The 15,488-nt window shown below is 44.8% G+C and overlaps 1 protein-coding gene across 1 annotated transcript; it reads right to left on the reverse strand.

Annotated features, from left to right (window-relative positions):
* Nucleotides 1–376: 376 nt before the first annotated feature.
* Nucleotides 377–976, reverse strand: LOC122667342. Its single transcript, XM_043863604.1, has one exon. It carries the CDS (start codon nucleotides 974–976, stop codon nucleotides 377–379), a length of 600 nt encoding a protein of 199 aa, XP_043719539.1.
* Between the last annotated feature and the right edge of the window lie 14,512 nt (nucleotides 977–15,488).

Below are 15,488 nucleotides of genomic sequence, written 5' to 3' on the forward strand. Positions count from 1 at the left end.
GAGAGAGAGAGCAATTCGGATCCTCTGCCGCTTTCCGTGTAGCAGGGATGCAGTCTCACATAGGCAAAAGCGAAATGACTGCACGGATAAACAGCAGCAGAGGTTCACGATCCGAGAGAGATAGAGCGAAAGAGAGAGAGATGAATCAATTTAACACAATGGAGCTAGTTAAAGTCCAAATTAATAGTCAATGCCAAGAACAGAGAAGCCTACGTACACTTTTACCGGAGTCCAAATCTTCTCCAATGAGGTTTAATCATCAAAATCGATCTCACACCGTTCATGAGATGAGGTCTATACATCGATTCAATCTCGCTGCACCATCCATGGGGTGTGATCGATGGACTCTCTTTTGATTAACGTCGTTGGAGGGGAACTATTCTCCTTCCAACGCGCCAGACGACGTAGCCCACGCAGCCAGTGCAAACAGGTCATCATCATCACATTCACAGAATTCTTGTCCACACCCACACACACACCTCCTCTGTTTCACCGTCTCCATCGTTGCAGGGATTCGAACCTTCATCTGTACATGCAGTGAAGGTGGGGTGAGGTCTTTAAGAACAGGACTATTATTACTGCTCGTGGCTACCGTGTTAATCCATGTGTCAATTGCCAACTCGGACGATTCCAACACTTCTTTCCATCGTATCTCTGCTATACCCAAGAGCTTAGATCTTCGAAATTTCCCGAGAATTGGTGTTTTATCTCTCCACCTAAGCTCGAACACCACACTTTGTTTCTTGAGTTCCTCCAAGCAATCTTTGGTTGCGGAACACTCCAACGAGAAGGACTCGTTCCAATAAGGATGACTCGTCCATGGGATCTCCCGACTGTTGAGCCGAATCGTCTCATTGTTTCCTGCGCAGAAAAAGTATCTAACAAAGAGCGTAGCAGTTGATATGGATTTAATGTTTTTTGCTTCAATGATTCTCAGTTCACAGTTAAGTGAGGAATGATCTTGCGAAGCAGCCATTGCAAAGAGAGAGAGAGAGAGGGAGAGATGCCTTCGATCGATTAGAGTGCGTCTGCTGGTGCGTGGTGTGGTCCTGTGCTAAATATATATGAGAAAAGGTTCTTTTAAAAATAATTAGGTCAAATGTTTTCTATGCCGGAGGCGTGTCCAAACACATGGGAGTAGGTGAAATGACCACCTTACCTCCTAAATGATAGACTCATGTGTCTGTACACAAGCTACATTAAGGCACAGAAAACAACTGCTGATATAATTAATGGGAAAATGTTCTCTTTAGGTTGAAAGTTGCTTTCCAAACTAATTTTTTTTCTTTCTGTAAACTAACATCTTGAAGTCATAATTCAAATGGTTTGCTCCTTTGACCAGTAGTAGAGGTTCGTGGCTATAAAGGCATGATCCATGAAATTATATATAGGGTAGTGCATGTTCATCCTTTTCATCTTATTTGATTCTATCTCCGTTCTTTGTGTAGCCCATCCTTGTTCTGGAAAACGAAAGGGGTTAAATTAGTGTGTATATAAAAAAAAGGAGAAGCAGTTTTCTGTCGGAGAGTGTGGCCTACGCAGCACTCCCATGTGTCTATCTCTCCCCTGTTACAAAAACAACGTCCAGAATGACGATTTGTAGAAGAAAAACGAAATAGAAAAGAGTACACAATGCACAATACAGAGATTTTACGTGGTTCACCTCTAATCTGGAAGCTACATCCACAGTTGAGCAATAGAACGAATTTCACTATGTCTCTGAAATATTACAAAAACCTCATTTTACTCTCTCAAAGAGATAAGAACAATAAATAAGGAAATCCTAACCCAAAAAGTATACAAATGCCCCTAGCCCAAAAATGCCAAAAAACCATGAGAGTAGAGGTGTTTTTTCATATGGTGAAAAAAGAGATAGACTCATGAGAATGCTGGTGTAGGCGACACTCCTAGGCAAAGACCTTTTTCCCTACCAAAAAAAAAAATGATATTCAATCTAAAATTTCCCTTCCCCAAAGATTTAAGACAAAATCATGCCTTCTTAGTACCCTTCTGGCCTTGTCTTTTTACAAAGAACACCAAGTCAATAAGATGTCTCACACGAGTCAACAACTGCAATATATTTCTCTTAAGGGGTATTTTAGAAAATACTAAAACCTAGGAGACTATTTATGAACCCAAAGGGAAAGTGAATTATTCCATTCCTTGGCTGCTAGCCTTGTAGCAGGAGCATTCCTGCTATAAGTGTAGCGGTAAAATTTTTTCCAAATTGTTCTCATTTCTTCACCTCTCAAGAAATTTCTAAAAACAACGTTCTATATTTTGGGTTTTTCATTGTTGTAAATCTTTGAAGAGGACAACAATGCATTAATCAGATGTCAAATTCAGGGTCTTAAATTTAATTTTATGGCTCACCTTGTATTGCATCTTTTCCGTATTTTAAACCAAATAAAATTGTCCCGAGATTTGTCTCCCACTCCCGTCGTCCTCCCACCATTTTTCATCACCTTACTTTGAGACTTGTTTGGAGTCAAAAAACTGAGCCGTACTTGAAACACAAGCAAGGGAGAGTAAGACCTACTGCGTCTTCCTGAGACTGGCCCCCAAGCCCCACCAGAATTTTACCTTCTCCTTTTTTAAATAATATTTTTAAGTAATCACATGTAGCCAGGTAAAGGGACTTGATGAGTGTCACCAAGGTTAGGGAATTGTAATCAATGTCATTGATTCCACATATTTGGATTAGTAATTTGGATCCTCTACTGTCGAGTTGCCGGTAGGATCCTATTGTCAAGACACAGCAATGCGGTAAATGATTGCCTTATCCCCACTCGGGTAAGGCACTTGGGTAGGGATAAAGTGGTAATTTACAGCCTTGTTGTGTCTTGGCAGTAGGGTCCTGCGATCGTATTGTCAAGACACAGCAAGGTGATAAATGACCGCCTTACCCCCACTCGGGTAAGGCACTTGGGGCAGGGATAAAGTGATAATTTACGACCTTATTTTGTCTTGGCAGTAGGGTCCTGCTAGGCAGCTTGGCAGTAGAGGATCAGGATCCATATCACTTGTTAAATTTCACCATAAAACGAGCATGTTGGATATTACTTCTATTAGTTCATATATTGCATATTGGAGGTTATCAACATTATGGGATGTGCTTTGATTAAGCATCTGGAAGGGCTGTTGAACAAGGCATCAAGCGCTTAAGCATTTGAAAAGATCCTGTTACCATGGAGGAATGACTCAAAAAGAAAAATTTTCACAAATGGCCGTAGCATGCTTACACGGCCGTGTATGAAAACATAGCTTTATTTTTTGAGTTTTTTGAATCAGTTTTTTTAAATGAAGACTAGTATAGATGTAGTTAGGACAGCTCATGTAAGGTGGTGGGTTGGATGCTGATTTCTGTATTTATTATCGGTTGTAATTTTCTTGTTTTTGGTACTTTTGTTGATGCGGGGTCGATCTGTCCCATTTTTGTTAGGGCCCTCTGTTTCCCTCTTTAAGCCTATTTTAAAGGAGTTTTAGGTGGTTTCTTGTTTTTTTGTATTGTTAAATTTTCCTTTTGAGATGTTAAATACTTGTGACTCAGCTTAACGACACATCCCAATTGTATTATATTAATTTGGAAAAAGTTTTCATACACGGCTGTGTAAGCCGTGTATGTGAGAGGGTGGGAGTTTCAAGGCATTAATTAATGGATGGGGGTTTATGACTTTTCCAACTCTTTGTGAGAAGGGACACGGCCGTGCATGCTTATACGGCCGTGTATGAAAACTTTCCCCTATTAATTTTGTGTACTTTGAAGGCTAATAATATAATTTTATTGTTTTTGATTTTTTTTTGGGTAGTTTAAAAAGGAATGGAGGGCAAGGGGCAAGGGAATAGGATCCAGATCCTTTCCAATGAGGGCATCACCCAATAAGCGCACAATAAGCATCCAACAGTTGGACTGTTTGAGCACACATCGAGATGTGTGATAAATAGCCCAACTGTTCGATGCCTCATTGGGCACTCGTTGAACGATCTCCTCATTGGAGAGGATCCGGATCCAGGAAATACAACTTAGATGAGGTTATACCGTTATAGGGGGTCTCAAAACCGAGATCTTCTAACGAGCTAGGCTCAACCGCACTAGTTAGCCCCTGACCAGCTGGGCTAGCAACTATCCTTGACTTCTTAATCAATTTTGAGCTGCTTTTTATGGGATGAAATTTTATTGGAGAATGGTAGGATTTACTTGTGGATTAAATTTGAGGCCAGGTGGATTACCACGTGGCAAATATCATTTTGGACATGGGACATGTTGTTAAGCTTGACAACACATATGCCACGTGTGAAGATAGAATAATTTCTGGAATTTCTCCTTATCTCAAACGATGAGTTTGAGGTGTTTTTATATTTGAAAAACTGATGTACATCAAGTTACAATTTGATTCTATCCGTTGTAGAGTTGGGATAGAATAGAACAAGCTAAAATATAGGGATGAGAAGTTACACGTAGTTTGAACAATTCAAACAATTTTGAAAGTTTAAAAATTCTGTTGGAGATTCAAATTCAAACTTCAACGTAATCCTAACATCCCCCCTCAAGATGAAGAGGAGCGTTTGCAAATCTTCAGCTTGTCACGAAGGAAGGCAAATCGAGCCGTTGACAGAGGTTTTGTGAGAATATCGGCCAGCTGGTCCTTTGTGGAAATGAACCGTACCTCAAGGTGACCCTGTGCCACTAGATGGCGCACAAAATGAAAATCCACCTCAATATGCTTTGTTCGTGCATGAAATAATGGATTTGCTGTTAAATATGTTGCACCCAAATTGTCACACCATAGCACTGGTTTTGGATTGTTGGAGATACCCAGTTCTTGAAGTAAGGATGTGATCCAAATGATTTCGGCTGTTGCATTTGCTAAGGCTCTATACTCAGATTCGGTGGAGGATCTTGCTATGGTTGGTTGTTTCCTGGCAGACCAGGAAATTAAATTGGCACCCATGAAGATTGCATAGCCCCCAGTGGACCTACGATCATCAACACAACCAGCCCAGTCTGCATCAGAGAAGGCCATCAAACCGGTTGTGGAACTTTTAGAAATGAGGAGACCGTGGGTCACAGTTGCCTTAAGATAGCGTAGGATTCTTTTAACAGCCTGCCAATGAATCTCTGTAGGAGTTTGAAGAAACTGGCATACTTTGTTGACTGAAAAAGAGATATCTGGCCTTGTGAGTGTAGCATATTGAAGAGCCCCAACTATGCTGCGATACAAGGTGCAATCAACCATTGGATTTCCATCATGCTTAGATAGCCTAGCTGTAGTGGCCATTGGTGTTTGAACTGGCTTGACACCTTCCAGACCGGTTCTTTCCAACATATCGATGATGTATTTTTGTTGGGACAAAATAATCCCTTGTGAGTGGGGGATAACCTCTACACCCAAAAAATAATGCAACTGGCCCAAGTCACGTAGAGCAAACTCCTTATGGAGGTCTTGAATCACCTGTTGAACCAGAGATAAAGTAGAGCCGGTAATAACTATATCATCAACATAAACCAGGATGTATAGACAATGTGCACCCTTGTTCATTATGAATAGGGATGTGTGTCACGCCCCTATTCCAGACAAGGAATATGATATCATATAAAGGGTGACTAGGACGACGCGTGTCTTCCTACTAAACCGCCGGATCAGCGACACGGTGTCCCAACGCATGATCATATCAATATTAACACAATATAACATTAGAATGCGAGAAAAGAGGAATATTACATTCCAAGGATCAGTAGTATTGTGGAAGCGTATAAATCGAATAGTTACAAGATGTTCAAAGCTAGGTGATAAATACGGTAATTAGTTACATTTCTAATGACCATCTAATAACTATCAAAAATGGTATTACGATAAGTATTTCACCATAGGCCTTAGCCTCAAAAGTAATCAAAAGGGATCGAGTCTGAATATCCTCACGGCCGTAGGCACAATCATCGCAAGGACACCGTCGCCATGTTCCTCAAACACGGCCCCGGTTCCTCTTCACCGATCTCATCGTATCCCAGGGGCTGAACTCCAAGTCCGCGAGATATCCGTCACCGCACCATAATCTAAAAGTGTGCGCACGAGGGGTTAGCTCCAGGCGGTGAGGGGATGGGGATGCACAAACACGCATTCACATAGTCCAATGATGCATGCACATGTTAAGTCCATTTTCCACCTAACAAACAAACTAAGTCAATGGCATATGCTCTTGTGACAACTCGGGAGACACTTGTGGGTCACTTAACTTATCGCCACAATGAAACCTCAATTGTCACGTGGGACCTACGCCGTCGAAGCCTCAAGACCACTCGGTGGCGGACCACGATAACCAATACTACCATGGTGGCCTCTCCCACCTCCACGGAATCCGGTGTGCGATTACCCAACACCTAAACCCCTATTGGTAAGGGTCGTAGCATAAGGGTGTGAAATCCTAGCCACAATATACTACATGCAAGTCCTATCGTCCCGAGAGGTAATCGGGCGCATCAACTTTTCATCCGGTTTAGTGCCGGTTACCCGGCCTGGCCGGCGCATACGATTCATCATGACATTCAACAAAATTTCTTCATAAATGTATATAGTGTTCGGGATTGCACCGCACCCACCTAACACGAGACCCATCAAGGTACAACATTACCAATCAACATTATAACAAACGGATATAAAATTATGCAATATCGCAAACATGCTTATTAATTATAATGATTACATAATATATAATGCAATAATAATAACAAGCCCAAACAACCAACCCACTCACTACGTATCGCCAAGCACCGATTTATCGGTTTGTCGCCTCAATCAAGCAATAAGCCACAAAAATGAATATTTTAACCTATACAAAGAGGGAATAAGGTTAAGCGAGCGAAAGGAACGGATCCCAAAGGTCTCCCATAAACACTTAAGTATAAGGTTTCGAGAGGCAGAAGTGGTTGCGAGGAGTGGTTTCATGCCCAAATTCTGCAACCACATGTAAATCCTAGGAAACAGGGGGTTCGGGGCACGTTTTAGTCAAGGTCGGATGCGAGATGTGGTTTGGAAAACTGAATCCAGTGTAAATCCGAGCTTCACGAGGGCTCGGGACAATTTTTGTCAAGGTCGGATGCGGATGTGGTTTGAAAGCGAATCGAGTGTAAATCCGACCTTCCACAGAATCCTTCTCGGGAAGGTAATTTCAGGAGTGGTTTCTTGCAGTGCGAAACCACATGTAAACCCTCACACCTTCGGTCCAAAATCCGAAGGATTCCCCTCCAAGGACCCCATTTCAAGTGGTTTTAAAGCACAAGGACTTCTAGAAAACTCCATCCTAAGCTCATTAGGGTCCAACCTTAAATCTCCCAAATGGCAATGAGAACCCTCACATTAGAGCTCATAATGGAGTGAACTAACTCCACCATAGCTTGGCTTTAAAGCTCCATCTACTCCCTAGGTTCCAAGAGAGATCTAGGTCAATCTCTCCCATTACCCAACCCCTTTTAAAATCCAAAATAGAAGAAGGAAGAAGCTTACCTACCCCCAAGATGAGAGCTCCACGATTTATGGCCCAAGAAATGGGGTCTCCACCTTCCTCCAAGCCTCTCTCTCCTTCCTCTTTCTCTTCCTCTCCTCTTTCTCTCCTCTTTCTCTCCTCCACGATTTAGGGTAGAAGAGGATGGTGAAGGAGAAGTAATGTCCTCTCTCTCTCCCTCATGGACTCATTTATAATAAATGGGTATTTGGGTACCTCTAGTCAAATGGGTCATGAGGCTTAATGGGTCAACCCATTAGTTAAGTCTTGAGGCTAGAACTTACTTTTCCCCCTGTCATGGTTTATTACCCATGACCCCGAACAAGCTTTCGCCACGGCAATGCTAAGCTCATCACCGAGCGAAATATCCAGTGAGGTGACGGTCGGGATGCTCTCTCCTGAACTCCTCGCTTCCCGGGCTGGTACTTGGAGGGTAATCGGACGAAGTCGCCGTCAATGAACTTTCCCCAGCGGCGGTTGAGGAATCTTTCCTCCACGAGGGCAAACCCGTCTTGTGGTCAACGATTTTGTAGCTAGGTTTGACCATCATGGAGAACAGGTCACCGCATACATGGCGGCGGTATCTACACGTCACGAGAAGAAATGATATTTAATTATATCCGGGATGCGGGTATAACATCCCCCCACCTTATAAGAAATTTCATCCTCGAAATTTGATGTACCTTGTAGATAGGCAAGAAAAGGGTATTTCGCCGCATCTCTACCTCCGCCTCCCAAGAAGCTTCCTCTTCAGGATGGTTGCACCATTTTATCTTCACATAATGAATGGGCGGTTGCGAAGATGAACAACCTTCTTTGTCCAAAATCTTTTCAGCGACCTTTATAGGACATGTCGGCCGTAAGTTACGGTGGTTCATGCGTCAATACATGGCTTGGATCATGGACATACTTCCTCAACATGGACACGTGGAAGCGTCGTGCACACCTTCTAAAGAGGGAGGGAGTGCTACACCGATATGCCACCGGTCCAATCCGTGCAAGGATCTCAAAGGTCCTATAAATCTCGGACTCGCTTGCCCTTCTTGTAAACGCATCACCCCTTTGGAGGGTGATACCTTAAGGAACACTTTATCGCGATAGTGAACTCAAGGTCCTTAGTCTCAAGTCTGCATAACCCTTTCGCTGGGTGAGCCGCCTTGATCCGCTCACGAATCAAGTCCACCTTCTCGCATGTTGCTGAATCAACTCGGGTCCAAGAATACGCCGTTCACCTACTTCGTCCCAATATAACGGTGTCCGACACTTCTTCCCATCTCGAGCCTCAAACGGTGCCATGCCTATAGTAGCACTGGTAAGCGTTATTGTAAGCAAACTCAATAAGTGAGAGATGCTCGTCGACTGCCTTGCATATCAATGGCACAAGCTCGGAGCATATCTTCCAATGTCTGAATAGTCCTCTCCGATCGTCCGTCGGTTTGAGGGTGGAAGGCTGTACTAAAACTCAACAGTGTACCCATTGCCTTCGAAAACCCCCGAACTTAGATGTAAATGCGGGATCCCGATCGGAGATGATGTTGACAGAACTCCGTGTAGGCGAACTACATTATCAATGTACAAGCGAGCCGCTTGTCCATCGAATAGGTAATCTTCATGGGGATGAAGTGAGCCGTCTTTGTCAATCATCAACGACAACCCATATGGTATCGACACCTCTAGGCGTGCGGGGCAACCCGGTGACAAAATCCATAGTAACATGCTCCCACTTCCACTCGGGAAGGCAATGATTGTAAGAGGCCATGAGGTCGTTGTCGTCGCCTTCACTGCCGACAAGTAAGACATTTTGCCACATACTCAGCCACATCCCTCTTCATTCCACTCCAAGTAATATTCCTTGATCTCTATACATCTTCGTACTACGGATGAATAGAATAGGGAGAGTCATGGGCCTCGGCTAACACTTCCTTCCTCAATCGAGGGTTACTAGGAACACATAGCCGTTGTCGAACATGAGAACACCACTCTCTGTTAAAGTAAAATCCAGTTCCATGCGTGTCCCCCTTGATAGCCTCAATTACCTTTTGAATCTCCTCATCGAAGCCTGGGCTGATTGAATTCGCCCTACCGAGTGTGGATTGTCTTGATAAAGTGATAGAGATAAGGTAACACCATCAACCGGTAATTCCGGTCCATCCTTCTAGCTTCCTCGATGAGTTTCTCACTGGCTGCTAGTGATGCCGAGTGACAAGGACCGAGATTTCGGCTCGGCGCATCCGCTACTACATTTGCCTTGCACGGGTGGTAATGGATAGTACAATCATAATCTTTCAACAACTCCAACCACCGTCGCTGCCTCATATTGAGCTCCTTTTGTGTAAAGAAGTATTTGAGGCTCTTGTGATCCTTGTATATTTCGCTCTTCTCACCATATAAATAATGTCTCCGGATCTTCGGAGCGAAAACCACAATGGCAAGCTCCAAATCATGGGTCGGGTAGTTCTTCTCATAGTCCTTCAATTGCCGAGAAGCATAGGCCACTACCTTCCCATCTTGCATTAGAACATAACCCAAGCCCATTTTAGATGCATCATTGTAGACTACCATCCCTCCAGTACCATTAGGAATGGTAATCTTGGAGCGGAAACCACCTCGCTTGAGCTCTTGGAAGCTCTTTTCACGGCCTATCGAGACCACTCGAACTTCACTCCCTTTGGTCGGTCGTGTCATAGGAGCGGAGAGCCTGAGAAGTTCTCAATAAATCTCCTGTATAGACTAGTCCCAGGAAACTACGAATGTCCGCCACATTCTTGGGTATCGCCCGATCAACATCGACTTCACCTTGCCAGGGTCAACCTCTATACCCTTACCGGAAACAAGGTGTCCCTGAAATGCCACTGTTGTAGCCAAAACTCACACTTCTGAATTTGGCGTACAACGTTTCTCCCTTAGGCGTTGCAATACTAGGCGGAGATGGTCCGCATGCTCCTCCTCGCTCTTGGAATACACCAAGATGTCATCAATGAAGACAATGACATACTTGTCTAGAACATCGTGGAACACCGGTTCATCAACTCCATAAAGGCGGCCGGGGCATTGGTCAGCCGAAGGACATGACCAAGAACTCATAATGACCATAGCGAGATCCGAATCTTTGTCTTGCCGATATCACTATTTCGATCTTCAATCGATGGTACCCCGACCAGGAGATCAATTTTCGAGAACACCTTCGCACCCTGTAGTTGATCGAATAGGTCATCGATCCTAGGCAAAGGATACCGGTTCTTGATTGTCAATTTGTTGAGCTCACGGTAGTCAATGCAGACGCATACTACCGTCCTTCTTTTTCACAAACAACACGGTGCTCCCCAAGGAGATACACTTGGGTCTAATGAAACCCTTCTTCAACAGGTCCTTCAATGCTCTTGTAGCTCCTTTAGCTCGTTGGGGCCATCTGTAAGGTGCCTTGAATCTGGGGCTGCACCGGGAATGAGATCTATCATGAACTCGTCTCGCGATCTGGTGGCAACCGCGTTAGATCCTCGGGAAAGACATCCGGAAAGTCTTTCACCACGTACAACTCTTCCAAAGGCACGCCTTTGGCTTAGTGTCTATCACGGATGCTAGATAACACTGACATCCCTCTCGCCAATAACTGTTCTTGGAGGCGGAGATGATAGCCTTCTTGGGTCTCTCCCGCCTAGTACCCATAAACACAAACTCTTCACCTTGGTGGTTTGAATAGAACCTTCCTCTCTCAGCAGATTAGGCGGCTTTGTGAGTTGATAGCCAATCCATTCCCAAAATCACATCAAAGTCTTTCATATCCAGCGATACTAAGCGCTTGAGTCCGTGACCACCCACGCATACCGAGCAAGGATCACAAACCGAGTTAAGTTCAACCTTGCTACCCGTTGGTGTATCGACTATCGGTTCGGGCCATTAGCTTTGGTTCAATGGACATCTTCTTAGCAAAACTAGGGGACACAAAAGAGTGTGATGCCCCGAATCAAATAAAGCATAAGCAAAGCGAGAGCAAACAAGAACGACACGACAAGCAACAGGCAACCAATCATAGAAACAAAAGCTATAATATGCACATCTTAAGAGTAGAGTGCATTACCTGTAATAACACTCGGGATCGGCACGGGCCTCTTCATTTGTCACGAATACACCGACCTTGAGATCTATGGGCCGGAGCAGAAGAAGAGAACGCACAACTGCCTTGGCTTGGGGTGCCTTTTGTGTAGCTGGCACTGCACTGGAGGACCTATCATCCGAGGATGAGGGACAGTCTCGAACCATATGCCCGGACTCCTTGCAATTGTAACATATGAGAGTCCGGGAACCATAGTGAGGAGTTGGTGTAGGCACGGTGCTTGCACCGCATCCGACCTCCGGGATGGACCAGGAAAAGTAGTAGTGTAGGATCCTCTCTTTTGGAATTTTGTGGATCCCCTAGGTTCATGAGAGGTCATGGGCCTTTTACCACTGAATGGCCCTGTAATTCTCTCTCTGCTGGTCCTCAATCACCTTAGCGGCTGGACCGTCTCAAGATAAGTAGGGTACTTGTGTAGCACCACGAAGTACTAATGCTAGGTCTAAGCCCCTTCTCAAACTTCCTAGCCTTCACATTCTCGGCCTTCATGTGTACCGGGCGAAGTAAAGCAGACTCCTCAAAAGCTTGCTTGGTACTCAAGGACCGATTTGGATCCTTGAAAGAAGCTCATAAACTCGAGACTCCTTCCTATCACGGAAGTTTTGAGGGAAGAAATTTTTGAAGAAGACTTCCTTGAATTGAGCCCAAGTTGCCTCTCGGGTGAGTTGCCCAAAAATGGTCTTTAGAGGAGAGCCACCACGCATCGAATCACCCGGGTGGTAGGTAGCACACCGGATCTTGTCCGTGTCATTGCACCTTGTATCACTTCAAAGATCCTCTCAAGATCCCTTATAAATGTTGCGGAAAAAGGAATCATGGGCCATCTTGTAGAAGGTTGGAGGACGATGTTTACGAAATCTTTCCGATAACCTAGCATCCACCCAAGCCGGAGCCACCGCTTGGACCGAAGGAGCCACGAAGTGGAAGGTAGAATAGGTGCTGGCACCTCTTGTGTCAAAGGAATTCGGCAGTGGCTTGAGCCGGAGGAACACTAGGTACAGCAGAACCCACAGGGGGGTGGGGAGGATTGACTTGCACGGAGGAGGAGCGGCTGCCTTTCCTAACAAAGGCTTGGAACATAGCGGTCATGTTTTGCATAAATTGGCGCTGCTCTTGTTGCGCCTCCCTATGCTCTCGTTCCATGGATTGCAACCCATTGCTCAACAACGCGGCGACATCCGCATTATTATTAATTGGCGGTGCTACCGGTAGAACCGTATTCAAGCCTCACCGGCCTCTTCCCTAGCAGAGAACGGTTGGCATTTGACCGTGTATTAACCATGGTTCACACCGGTTACGATCAACACCCACGATTATAGGCACAATAGCAATATTAAGCAAACCAATCAAAAATCGATTTGCAAAGGTAAACATAGGTTACACGAGGGGTAAGGGAAGCAATAATGAGGGTAATAAGCATTAGAAACAAGTTGGTTAAGCAAACAGGTCAAAAACCCTTTTCGCCGGGTCGGATTTACATGCGGTTTTACTAGGCTGCATCCGAGTGTAAATCCGACATTCACAGGACCAAAGTCTGGTCTCGGGAAACCGCGGATTCACGATCGGTTTCAAAATTGTGCATCCGAGTGTAAAACCGCATGGTCAAAAACAGAATTTCTAACTCGAAACTCTCTTTCAAAACCCAAATTCCTTTTTCCAAACACCCCCTACGCTCTGGAGAACCCAAAACCGCACTCGTTCCTTGCTCCTCTCCCTTCTAGGTGGATTTTTGGCACTCAATCCACACACAACAGATCCGATCGAGTTCAGGTATGCCCTCTTCCCTCTCTATCGATCTACCTCTTTCTCCTTTCGACTTCTCTTATGGAGAAACCCCAAAATTGATTTCGGGTTTACAAGATTTGGGTTTTTTTTGTTTTCTCCTAGCTAAATAGATGGATTATTGTCCATTCTCCATTCGTTTCCCATCATATGCAACCTAGTTGAGGTATTTCCCCCAATTTTGCACCTTCACCATGAGTTTGGGTTGGATTTTGGAGAAATCCCAAAACCCTAACCGAAATTCTATTTCCTTTTTGCCCAAATCAGGTTCGATTTTGCTAGGTAGGCTTGGTGTATACAATTTGGGGTTGTCTCAAGCCATTACTTATTTATTTCTTGCAAATTGGAACTTCAAGAATCACATCTGAAATTTCCTTTTAGAAATTCAAGCATGATTTACTACAAATTAGCTCCATATATTGCTTAAACTAGGTATTTAGTATAAACTTCATGTGTTAGGTGTACTATGGCCATGTATGTATATTGTTTACTATGTCATTCAACTTCCAATCAAATTCTGAAAATTTCCTCTTTGGATTTCTTCGTATATTATTTATCAATTCAGTCCAATTTTGTTTGAACCAAATGCTTGTATGATATAATGCTTCTCCAAGCATAATGTGGCCATGTACATTTATCCTCTATGATTGTATCTACATAGTGGCCATGTACTCCCCTTTTTCCTAACTCCTTAGACCATTCACAACCAAATTTTCTAGAAAATTTCTACTGTAATTTGGTTAATCTGTTGTAGGAATCGAGGTCTAGGTCCTAATTCCTTATCTCCTTTCATTGTATATCTTCTTAGGCCTTAATATCCAAGCATGGACTTAATGTGTTTCTGTATTCTTGGCCTTCCTTGGTTGCAGGTTAGGGAATCTAAATGGCTCCTAGAACAAGGCGTGCACGGGCCGAACAAGCTGCCCCAGCTGCTTTGGATGCACTATGGTTTCAAGACCTAGAGAAACAGGAGATGTACCAAGACCACTTTCGCTTTAAGAGTATCTTGGAGGGGAGAGATGTGGTACTGGAAGACCTCAAGGCCTACAAGGTAGGGCCGAGATTTGAAGCACCGGGGTGGTCCAACCTCCTCAACCTTCCGAGCCATTCTATCCCAAGCTCATTCGTCACTTCTACGCCAACCCGCACACCGAGAACCTAGGCACGCGAGATTACCGGATCCTCTCTTATGTCAAGGGAGTCACCATATCCTTCACGGGGCACGGTTGGCGAGGCATCCTCAATGTAGCTATCCGGGGAGAGAAGACCTATCTCGCACCATGGAAGAATCCCTACTCCTTTCTCGGGAGAGAGGCATACGGGAATTATACAGGGAGCTTACACGTGGGGCATTCGAGAAGAAAGTGCTCGAGACTTCTTTTGCCAATTCTCCCAGGATATTGAGCGGATTGTGCAAAGACAACATCGTGCCTATAGCCGGTCACCGCACCATGCCTTCCATCTTCGTAGGCTATGTGGCCTATCACCTCTACAAAGGCATTCCCATCCGCCGCCCTACATTATCATGCGGACCATGGATCATGCGGGGCAAAATCCCAGGAGGAACTTAGATTTACCCTATGGGAGATTGCTCACCACTATTTTCCAAGCATTTTGGAGTTGACTTGAGTGAGGAGGATCAAGACTTAACCGAAGATCCACCTCTAGATCGAAATGCAAGTGGCGAGGATGCGAGTGCGATGGATGCATATAGTGATGGGGAGCCATTGGTCCCAGCAGGGTCACGGGCCGAGCCTCAGTGCAGGAGCCTCCTCCTCGGCCTGTGCATGCGGCCTCTTCATCCCAGACTGCTCCTAGTGGGTCGACATCGACAGGATTCTTGCAACTCGGGCCGGATGAGCACCCGGCATGGCTCGAGGGTTTGAAGGAGTGAACACTAGGCTCGATGCATCGAGACGGACGCATGGAGAGCCTCGAGCGCGAGATGGAGGACTTGCACTCCTACCTCCATGATGAGGGCACGAGAGGGCGAGCCCAGTAGTGATGATGAGATGGAGCGGAGACCTCCGTCCATTCCCACCATGCTCTCAATGGACCCCTAGCTATTTGTCTTACCATGCAAAAATTTATT

This window comes from Telopea speciosissima, chromosome 7, assembly GCF_018873765.1.
Source record: "Telopea speciosissima isolate NSW1024214 ecotype Mountain lineage chromosome 7, Tspe_v1, whole genome shotgun sequence".
In the NCBI taxonomy this organism is placed as follows: domain Eukaryota; kingdom Viridiplantae; phylum Streptophyta; class Magnoliopsida; order Proteales; family Proteaceae; genus Telopea; species Telopea speciosissima.

Excerpts from the sequence above, each read along its gene's own strand:
- LOC122667342 (XM_043863604.1), bottom strand. The coding sequence starts at position 976 with ATGGCTGCTTCGCAAGATCATTCCTCACTTAACTGTGAACTGAGAATC.